The 11,033-nt window shown below is 58.2% G+C and overlaps 1 protein-coding gene across 1 annotated transcript in view; it reads left to right on the top strand.

The window, feature by feature from the left end:
• LOC140470015 (IQ motif and SEC7 domain-containing protein 1-like) overlaps window positions 1–11,033 on the top strand; it is a 158,482-nt gene that overhangs the window by 99,143 nt on the left and 48,306 nt on the right. Inside the window, 1 exon segment of the mRNA XM_072566485.1 lies at window positions 6,530–6,691. Coding sequence (XP_072422586.1) covers window positions 6,530–6,691 — 162 coding nt within the window.

Here is an 11,033-nt window from a genome sequence, read left to right as displayed (position 1 = left end):
GTGGAGGGAGTGAGTGTTGAAGGTGGGGGTCAGTGTGTCGATCGAGTGTGGGGGGGGTGGAGGGAGTGAGTGTTGAAGGTGGGGGTCAGTGTGTCGATCGAGTGTGGGGGGGGTGGAGGGAGTGAGTGTTGAAGGTGGGGGTCAGTGTGTCGATCGAGTGTGGGGGGGTGGAGGGAGTGAGTGTTGAAGGTGGGGGGTCAGTGTGTCGATCGAGTGTGGGGGGGGGGAGGGAGTGAGTGTTGAAGGTGGGGGGTCAGTGTGTCGATCGAGTGTGGGGGGGGTGGAGGGAGTGAGTGTTGAAGGTGGGGGTCAGTGTGTCGATCGAGTGTGGGGGGGGTGGAGGGAGTGAGTGTTGAAGGTGGGGGGTCAGTGTGTCGATCGAGTGTGGGGGGGGTGGAGGGAGTGAGTGTTGAAGGTGGGGGGTCAGTGTGTCGATCGAGTGTGGGGGGGGTGGAGGGAGTGAGTGTTGAAGGTGGGGGTCAGTGTGTCGATCGAGTGTGGGGGGGGTGGAGGGAGTGAGTGTTGAAGGTGGGGGTCAGTGTGTCGATCGAGTGTGGGGGGGGTGGAGGGAGTGAGTGTTGAAGGTGGGGGTCAGTGTGTCGATCGAGTGTGGGGGGGTGGAGGGAGTGAGTGTTGAAGGTGGGGGGTCAGTGTGTCGATCGAGTGTGGGGGGGTGGAGGGAGTGAGTGTTGAAGGTGGGGGTCAGTGTGTCGATCGAGTGTGGGGGGGTGGAGGGAGTGAGTGTTGAAGGTGGGGGGTCAGTGTGTCGATCGAGTGTGGGGGGGGTGGAGGGAGTGAGTGTTGAAGGTGGGGGTCAGTGTGACCGATCGAGTGTGGGGGGGGTGGAGGGAGGTGAGTGTTGAAGGTGGGGGTCAGTGTGTCGATCGAGTGTGGGGGGGGTGGAGGGAGTGAGTGTTGAAGGTGGGGGTCAGTGTGTCGATCGAGTGTGGGGGGGGTGGAGGGAGTGAGTGTTGAAGGTGGGGGTCAGTGTGTCGATCGAGTGTGGGGGGGGTGGAGGGAGTGAGTGTTGAAGGTGGGGGGTCAGTGTGTCGATCGAGTGTGGGGGGGTGGAGGGAGTGAGTGTTGAAGGTGGGGGTCAGTGTGTCGATCGAGTGTGGGGGGGGTGGAGGGAGTGAGTGTTGAAGGTGGGGGGTCAGTGTGTCGATCGAGTGTGGGGGGGGTGGAGGGAGTGAGTGTTGAAGGTGGGGGGTCAGTGTGTCGATCGAGTGTGGGGGGGGTGGAGGGAGTGAGTGTTGAAGGTGGGGGGTCAGTGTGTCGATCGAGTGTGGGGGGGGTGGAGGGAGTGAGTGTTGAAGGTGGGGGTCAGTGTGTCGATCGAGTGTGGGGGGGTGGTGGGAGTGAGTGTTGAAGGTGGGGGTCAGTGTGTCGATCGAGTGTGGGGGGGGTGGAGGGAGTGAGTGTTGAAGGTGGGGGTCAGTGTGTCGATCGAGTGTGGGGGGGGTGGAGGGAGTGAGTGTTGAAGGTGGGGGGTCAGTGTGTCGATCGAGTGTGGGGGGGGTGGAGGGAGTGAGTGTTGAGGTGGGGGGTCAGTGTATCGATCGAGTGTGGGGGGGGGTGGAGGGAGTGAGTGTTGAAGGTGGGGGTCAGTGTGTCGATCGAGTGTGGGGGGGGTGGAGGGAGTGAGTGTTGAAGGTGGGGGTCAGTGTGTCGATCGAGTGTGGGGGGGGTGGAGGGAGTGAGTGTTGAAGGTGGGGGTCAGTGTGTCGATCGAGTGTGGGGGGGTGGAGGGAGTGAGTGTTGAAGGTGGGGGTCAGTGTGTCGATCGAGTGTGGGGGGGGTGGAGGGAGTGAGTGTTGAAGGTGGGGGTCAGTGTGTCGATCGAGTGTGGGGGGGTGGAGGGAGGGAGTGAGTGTTGAAGGTGGGGGTCAGTGTGTCGATCGAGTGTGGGGGGGGGTGGAGGGAGTGAGTGTTGAAGGTGGGGGTCAGTGTGTCGATCGAGTGTGGGGGGGGTGGAGGGAGTGAGTGTTGAAGGTGGGGGTCAGTGTGACCATCGAGTGTGGGGGGAATTGGAGGGAGTGAGTGTTGAAGGTGGGGGTCAGTGTGTCGATCGAGTGTGGGGGGGTGGAGGGAGTGAGTGTTGAAGGTGGGGGTCAGTGTGTCGATCGAGTGTGGGGGGGGTGGAGTGAGTGTTGTAGGTGGGGGGTCAGTGTGTCGATCGAGTGTGGGGGGGGTGGAGGGAGTGAGTGTTGAAGGTGGGGGTCAGTGTGTCGATCGAGTGTGGGGGGGTGGAGGGAGTGAGTGTTGAAGGTGGGGGTTAGTGTGTCGATCGAGTGTGGGGGGGGTGGAGGGAGTGAGTGTTGAAGGTGGGGGTCAGTGTGTCGATCGAGTGTGGGGGGGGTGGAGGGAGTGAGTGTTGAAGGTGGGGGGTCAGTGTGTCGATCGAGTGTGGGGGGGGGTGGAGTGAGTGTTGTAGGTGGGGGGTCAGTGTGTCGATCGAGTGTGGGGGGGGTGGAGGGAGTGAGTGTTGAAGGTGGGGGTCAGTGTGTCGATCGAGTGTGGGGGGGTGGAGGGAGTGAGTGTTGAAGGTGGGGGTCAGTGTGTCGATCGAGTGTGGGGGGGGTGGAGGGAGTGAGTGTTGAAGGTGGGGGTCAGTGTGTCGATCGAGTGTGGGGGGGGTGGAGGGAGTGAGTGTTGAAGGTGGGGGTCAGTGTGGGGGGGGTGGAGGGAGTGAGTGTTGAAGGTGGGGGTCAGTGTGTCGATCGAGTGTGGGGGGGGTGGAGGGAGTGAGTGTTGAAGGTGGGGGGTCAGTGTGTCGATCGAGTGTGGGGGGGGTGGAGGGAGTGAGTGTTGAAGGTGGGGGTCAGTGTGTCGATCGAGTGTGGGGGGGGTGGAGGGAGTGAGTGTTGAAGGTGGGGGTCAGTGTGTCGATCGAGTGTGGGGGGGGTGGAGGGAGTGAGTGTTGAAGGTGGGGGTCAGTGTGTCGATCGAGTGTGGGGGGGGTGGAGGGAGTGAGTGTTGAAGGTGAGGGTCAGTGTGTCGATCGAGTGTGGGGGGGGTGGAGGGAGTGAGTGTTGAAGGTGGGGGTCAGTGTGTCGATCGAGTGTGGGGGGGGTGGAGGGAGTGAGTGTTGAAGGTGGGGGTCAGTGTGTCGATCGAGTGTGGGGGGGGTGGAGGGAGTGAGTGTTGAAGGTGGGGGTCAGTGTGACCATCGAGTGTGGGGGGGGGTGGAGGGAGTGAGTGTTGAAGGTGAGGGTCAGTGTGTCGATCGAGTGTGGGGGGGGTGGAGGGAGTGAGTGTTGAAGGTGGGGGGTCAGTGTGTCGATCGAGTGTGGGGGGGGTGGAGGGAGTGAGTGTTGAAGGTGGGGGTCAGTGTGTCGATCGAGTGTGGGGGGGTGGAGGGAGTGAGTGTTGAAGGTGGGGGTCAGTGTGTCGATCGAGTGTGGGGGGGGTGGAGGGAGTGAGTGTTGAAGGTGGGGGTCAGTGTGACCATCGAGTGTGGGGGGGGGTGGAGGGAGTGAGTGTTGAAGGTGAGGGTCAGTGTGTCGATCGAGTGTGGGGGGGTGGAGGGAGTGAGTGTTGAAGGTGGGGGGTCAGTGTGTCGATCGAGTGTGGGGGGGTGGAGGGAGTGAGTGTTGAAGGTGGGGGTCAGTGTGTCGATCGAGTGTGGGGGGGTGGAGGGAGTGAGTGTTGAAGGTGGGGGTCAGTGTGTCGATCGAGTGTGGGGGGGTGGAGGGAGTGAGTGTTGAAGGTGGGGGTCAGTGTGTCGATCGAGTGTGGGGGGGGTGGAGGGAGTGAGTGTTGAAGGTGGGGGTCAGTGTGACGGTCGAGTGTGGGGGGGGTGGAGGGAGTGAGTGTTGAAGGTGGGGGGTCAGTGTGTCGATCGAGTGTGGGGGGGGTGGAGGGAGTGAGTGTTGAAGGTGGGGGTCAGTGTGTCGATCGAGTGTGGGGGGGGGTGGAGGGAGTGAGTGTTGAAGGTGGGGGGTCAGTGTGTCGATCGAGTGTGGGGGGGGGTGGAGGGAGTGAGTGTTGAAGGTGGGGGTCAGTGTGACCATCGAGTGTGGGGGGGGTGGAGGGAGTGAGTGTTGGAGGGGGGGTCAGTGTGTCGATCGAGTGTGGGGGGGGTGGAGGGAGTGAGTGTTGAAGGTGGGGGTCAGTGTGTCGATCGAGTGTGGGGGGGGTGGAGGGAGTGAGTGTTGAAGGTGGGGGTCAGTGTGTCGATCGAGTGTGGGGGGGGTGGAGGGAGTGAGTGTTGAAGGTGAGGGTCAGTGTGTCGATCGAGTGTGGGGGGGGTGGAGGGAGTGAGTGTTGAAGGTGGGGGTCAGTGTGTCGATCGAGTGTGGGGGGGGTGGAGGGAGTGAGTGTTGAAGGTGGGGGGTCAGTGTGTCGATCGAGTGTGGGGGGGGTGGAGGGAGTGAGTGTTGGAGGTGGGGGTCAGTGTGTCGATCGAGTATGGGGGGGGTGGAGGGAGTGAGTGTTGGAGGTGGGGGGTCAGTGTGTCGATCGAGTGTGGGGGGGGTGGAGGGAGTGAGTGTTGAAGGTGGGGGTCAGTGTGTCGATCGAGTGTGGGGGGGGTGGAGGGAGTGAGTGTTGGAGGTGGGGGTCAGTGTGTCGATCGAGTGTGGGGGGGGTGGAGGGAGTGAGTGTTGGAGGTGGGGGTCAGTGTGTCGATCGAGTGTGGGGGGGGGTGGAGGGAGTGAGTGTTGAAGGTGGGGGTCAGTGTGACCATCGAGTGTGGGGGGGGTGGAGGGAGTGAGTGTTGAAGGTGGGGGTCAGTGTGTCGATTGAGTGAGGGGGGGGTGGAGGGAGTGAGTGTTGAAGGTGAGGGTCAGTGTGTCGATCGAGTGTGGGGGGGGTGGAGGGAGTGAGTGTTGAAGGTGGGGGGTCAGTGTGTCGATCGAGTGTGGGGGGGGTGGAGGGAGTGAGTGTTGAAGGTGGGGGTCAGTGTGTCGATCGAGTGTGGGGGGGGTGGAGGGAGTGAGTGTTGGAGGTGAGGGTCAGTGTGTCGATCGAGTGTGGGGGGGGTGGAGGGAGTGAGTGTTGAAGGTGGGGGGTCAGTGTGTCGATCGAGTGTGGGGGGGTGGAGGGAGTGAGTGTTGAAGGTGAGGGTCAGTGTGTCGATCGAGTGTGGGGGGGGTGGATGGAGTGAGTGTTGAAGGTGGGGGGTCAGTGTGTCGATCGAGTGTGGGGGGGGTGGAGGGAGTGAGTGTTGAAGGTGGGGGTCAGTGTGTCGATCGAGTGTGGGGGGGGTGGAGGGAGTGAGTGTTGGAGGTGAGGGTCAGTGTGTCGATCGAGTGTGGGGGGGGTGGAGGGAGTGAGTGTTGAAGGTGGGGGGTCAGTGTGTCGATCGAGTGTGGGGGGGTGGAGGGAGTGAGTGTTGAAGGTGAGGGTCAGTGTGTCGATCGAGTGTGGGGGGGTGGGGTTGCTCTGTCCCTGGACTGTGTTGAGCTTCTCGAGTGTTGTTGGAGCTGCCCCCGTCCAGGGCAAGTGGGGAGTATTCCCTCACCCTCCTGACTTGTGCCTTGTCGATGGTGGGACAGGGCTTTGGGGGGAGAGTCAGGAGGGGAGTTACTCGCTGCAGGATTCCCAGCCTCTGACCCGATGGGGGGAGAGTCAGGAGGGGAGTTACTCGCTGCAGGATTCCCAGCCTCTGACCCGATGGGGGGAGAGTCAGGAGGGGAGTTACTCGCTGCAGGATTCCCAGCCTCTGACCCGATGGTGGGACAGGGCTTTGGGGGGAGAGTCAGGAGGGGAGTTACTCACTGCAGGATTCCCAGTCTCTGACCCAATGGGGGGAGAGTCAGGAGGGGAGTTACTCGCTGCAGGATTCCCAGCCTCTGACCCAATGGGGGGAGAGTCAGGAGGGGAGTTACTCACTGCAGGATTCCCAGTCTCTGACCCAATGGGGGGAGAGTCAGGAGGGGAGTTACTCGCTGCAGGATTCCCAGCCTCTGACCCGATGGTGGGAGAGTCAGGAGGGGAGTTACTCACTGCAGGATTCCCAGCCTCTGACCCGATGGGGGGAGAGTCAGGAGGGGAGTTACTTGCAGCAGGATTCCCAGCCTCTGACCCGATGGGGGGAGAGTCAGGAGGGGAGTTACTCGCTGCAGGATTCCCAGCCTCTGACCCGATGGTGGGAGAGTCAGGAGGGGAGTTACTCACTGCAGGATTCCCAGCCTCTGACCCGATGGGGGGAGAGTCAGGAGGGGAGTTACTCGCTGCAGGATTCCCAGCCTCTGACCCGATGGGGGGACAGGGCTTTGGGGGGAGAGTCAGGAGGGGAGTTACTCGCTGCAGGATTCCCAGCCTCTGACCCGATGGGGGGAGAGTCAGGAGGGGAGTAACTCGCTGCAGGATTCCCAGCCTCTGACCTGCTCCTGTAGCCCCCTGTATTGATCTGGGGCTGGGTCCCAGTTCAGTTCCTGGTCAATGGTAACCCCCAGGATGTTGATCGGAGGGGTCAGCGGGTGAGTTAAATAGCACCCCCCCCCTCCCCCACTGGTAATCATTCTCGCTGTAAAGTCCCTTATGCTCAACTCCACCTCTCCCCTGCTCTCACCTCTGACCCTAGATTACCCCCATGGCATCAAGTTGGCCTCCTCGATCCCCAGTGCAGAAAAGAAGATCCTCATCATCTTCAACGCGCCCAGTGTGCAGGATCGGACCAGATTCGCCAGCGATTTACGCGAGTCTGTTGCTGAGGTGCAGGAGATGGAGAAATATCGGGTTGAATGTAAGTATTGGGAAGACAGCCATGTTTGTTCAGGAGGGCGGTGTGGTGGCCATGTTTGTTCAGGAGGGCGGTGTGGTGGCCATGTTTGTTCAGGAGGGCGGTGTGGTGGCCATGTTTGTTCAGGAGGGCGGTGTGGTGGCCATGTTTGTTCAAGAGGGCAGTGTGGTGGCCATGTTTGTTCAGGAGGGCGGTGTGGTGGCCATGTTTGTTCAGGAGGGCGGTGTGGTGGCCATGTTTGTTCAGGAGGGCGGTGTGGTGGCCATGTTTGTTCAGGAGGGCAGTGTGGTGGCCATGTTTGTTCAGGAGGGCGGTGTGGTGGCCATGTTTGTTCAGGAGGGCGGTGTGGTGGCCATGTTTGTTCAGGGAGGGCGGTGTGGTGGCCATGTTTGTTCAGGGGGGCGGTGTGGTGGCCATGTTTGTTCAGGAGGGCGGTGTGGTGGCCATGTTTGTTCAGGAGGGCAGTATGGTGGCCATGTTTGTCCAGGAGGGCGGTGTGGTGGTCATGTTTGTTCAGGAGGGCGGTGTGGTGGCCATGTTTGTTCAGGAGGGCGGTGTGGTGGCCATGTTTGTTCAGGAGGGCGGTGTGGTGGCCATGTTTGTTCAGGAGGGCGGTGTGGTGGCCATGTTTGTTCAGGGAGGGCGGTGTGGTGGCCATGTTTGTCCAGGAGGGCGGTGTGGTGGCCATGTTTGTTCAGGAGGGCGGTGTGGTGGCCATGTTTGTTCAGGGAGGGCGGTGTGGTGGCCATGTTTGTTCAGGAGGGCGGTGTGGTGGCCATGTTTGTTCAAGAGGGCGGTGTGGTGGCCATGTTTGTCCAGGAGGGCGGTGTGGTGGCCATGTTTGTTCAGGAGGGCGGTGTGGTGGCCATGTTTGTTCAGGGAGGGCGGTGTGGTGGCCATGTTTGTCCAGGAGGGCGGTGTGGTGGCCATGTTTGTCCAGGAGGGCGGTGTGGTGGCCATGTTTGTTCAGGAGGGCGGTGTGGTGGCCATGTTTGTCCAGGAGGGCGGTGTGGTGGCCATGTTTGTTCAGGAGGGCGGTGTGGTGGCCATGTTTGTTCAGGAGGGCGGTGTGGTGGCCATGTTTGTTCAGGAGGGCGGTATGGTGGCCATGTTTGTTCAGGAGGGCGGTGTGGTGGCCATGTTTGTTCAGGAGGGCGGTGTGGTGGCCATGTTTGTTCAGGAGGGCGGTGTGGTGGCCATGTTTGTTCAGGAGGGCGGTGTGGTGGCCATGTTTGTTCAGGGAGGGCAGTGTGGTGGCCATGTTTGTTGGGGGCAGACAGGGGTGAGGTTGTTTTGGGTTTGGAGGGTGGAATAATTTGGAGGAATGAATGGACCCCAGTGTCCGGTTATCTCTGGAGTCTGGACGGCCAGTACGTTTCCCCACTAAGTCATCGGGTTTCCTGAATCCCGTCAGACGACACTCCCTCCTGCCCCCTGCTGTTCACAAAATGGTTTGGCAGAGTGAGTGCCCTCAGTGTGATTGATGGGCTGACACTGCAGCCAAGCGGCCTGCATTAACTCCCAAAACACCAAAGGTTGGCGATAGTAGCAGGAGAAGGCCCTTCAACCCATCGTACTAGTACCAGCTCACCCATCCTGTGACTTGCTCAGGGCCTGTCTGCTGCCTTCCCCCTTCATCATAACACGGGTTAGATGGGCTGAATGGCCTTTATCTCTGCTGTAGACTCCTGGAATGATCTGACTGTCCCTTTAAAGCCATGCTACAACCTGCTCCTGACCCCACCCCTGGGCTCTCGGGAGGCGGGTTCCAGATCCTGACCCCTCGCTGCATGAGAACATTTCTCCCCGTGTTGCCCTACCGGCCTCAATCTGTGTCCCCTCTGACTCACAATCCTTCCCCCAACGGGGAATGGTTTCTCTCTCTCCCTCTCTGCTCCCTCCCTGAGTCTCCTCGATTGACTGTCCCTCTTGATCTTCCCCTCTCTGAGGAGAACACTCTCATCTTCTCCAATTTGCCCAAACTGTCAAGATCCCTGACCCATTGCTCTGAATCTTCGCCCCACTCACTCTCTGCAAAAAGCCTCACCTCCTTCCCCGATCACAGCTCGAGACAATCGGCGACCTGGGGGTGAGGTCGGTAACTGAGACAGATGCAGCATCAGCTATCTGCTCCTCTCCTCTATCTCTCGGGAAATGAAGCAATCTCTCCACAACGGACCTCACTGGGTTGGACACCATTGATGCAATCACCAGTGCTTGCATTCATCGCCCTGTGGGTCCTGCATTGTCAGCTGAAAGATTCATAGGAGTGAAGACAGTGACTTGGAAAGGACAGATACCCCGGGTGGGAGTTACAGACTGGAATCTAATCGAGGGGTTCGGGGTGGTTTATATACAGAATAACAGATACCCCGGAGGGAGTTACAGACTGGAATCTAATCAAGGGTTTCGGGGTGGTTTATGTATAGACTAACACATATCCCGGGAGGGAGTTACAGACTGGAATCTAATCGAGGGGTTGAGGGTGGTTTATATACAGAATAACAGATACCCCGGAGGGAGTTACAGACTGGAATCTAATCGAGGGGTTCAGGGTGGTTTATATACAGAATAACAGATACCCCGGGAGGGAGTTACAGACTGGAATCTAATCGAGGGGTTGAGGGTGGTTTATATACAGAATAACAGATACCCTGGGAGGGAGTTACAGACTGGAATCTAATCGAGGGGTTCAGGGTGGTTTATATACAGAATAACAGATACCCCGGGAGGGAGTTACAGACTGGAATCTAATCGAGGGGTTCAGGATGGTTTATATACAGAATAACAGATACCCCGGGAGGGAGTTACAGACTGGAATCTAATCGAGGGGTTCAGGATGGTTTATATACAGAATAACAGATACCCCGGGAGGGAGTTACAGACTGGAATCTAATCGAGGGGTTCAGGATGGTTTATATACAGAATAACAGATACCCCGGGAGGGAGTTACAGACTGGAATCTAATCGAGGGGTTCAGGATGGTTTATATACAGAATAACAGATACCCCGGGAGGGAGTTACAGACTGGAATCTAATCGAGGTGTTCGGGGTGGTTTATATACAGAATAACAGATACCCCGGGAGGGAGTTACAGACTGGAATCTAATCGAGGGGTTCGGGGTGGTTTATATACAGAATAACAGATACCCCGGGAGGGAGTTACAGACTGGAATCTAATCGAGGTGTTCGGGGTGGTTTATATACAGAATAACAGATACCCGGGTGGGAGTTACAGACTGGAATCTAATCGAGGGGTTCAGGGTGGTTTATATGCAGAATAACAGATACCCCGGGAGGGAGTTACAGACTGGAATCTAATCGAGGGGTTCAGGGTGGTTTATATGCAGAATAACAGATACCCCGGGAGGGAGTTACAGACTGGAATCTAATCGAGGGTTCGGGGTGGGGTTTATATACAGAATAACAGATACCCCGGGAGGGAGTTACAGACTGGAATCTAATCAAGGGGTTCGGGGTGGTTTATATACAGAATAACAGATACCCCGGGAGGGAGTTACAGACTGGAATCTAATCGAGGGGTTGGGGGTGGTTTATATACAGAATAACACATACCCCGGGGAGGGAGTTACAGACTGGAATCTAATCGAGGGGTTCGGGGTGGTTTATATACAGAATAACAGGTACCCCAGGAGGGAGTTACAGACTGGAATCTAATCGAGGGGTTCAGGGTGGTTTATATACAGAATAACAGATATCCCGGGAGGGAGTTACAGACTGGAATCTAATCGAAGGGTTCAGGATGAAGTTTATATACAAAATAACAGATACCCGGGAGGGAGTTACAGACTGGAATCTAATCGAGGGGTTCGGGGTGGGGTTTATATACAGAATAACAGATACCCTGGGAGGGAGTTACAGACTGGAATCTAATTGAGGGGTTCAGGGTGGTTTATATACAGAATAACAGATATCCCGGGAGGGAGTTACAGACTGGAATCTAATCGAGGGGTTCGGGGTGGGGTTTATATACAGAATAACAGATACCCGGGAGGGAGTTACAGACTGGAATCTAATCGAGGGGTTCGGGGTGGTTTTATATACAGAATAACAGATACCCCGGGAGGGAGTTACAGACTGGAATCTAATCAAGGGGTTGGGGGTGGGGTATATACAGAATAACAGATACCCGGGAGGGAGTTACAGACTGGAATCTAATCGAGGGGGTTACAGACTGGGATCAGACCGAGGGAGTTACAGACTGGAATCAGACCGAGGGGGTTAGAGACTGGAATCAGACCGAGGGGGTTACAGACTGGAATCAGACCGAGGGGGTTAGAGACTGGAATCAGACCGAGGGGATTACTGACTGGAATCAGACCGA

The sequence above is a fragment of the Chiloscyllium punctatum genome, chromosome 50, assembly GCF_047496795.1.
Source record: "Chiloscyllium punctatum isolate Juve2018m chromosome 50, sChiPun1.3, whole genome shotgun sequence".
Lineage (NCBI taxonomy): Eukaryota > Metazoa > Chordata > Chondrichthyes > Orectolobiformes > Hemiscylliidae > Chiloscyllium > Chiloscyllium punctatum.
This window is presented reverse-complemented; position numbering and strand designations above follow the sequence as displayed.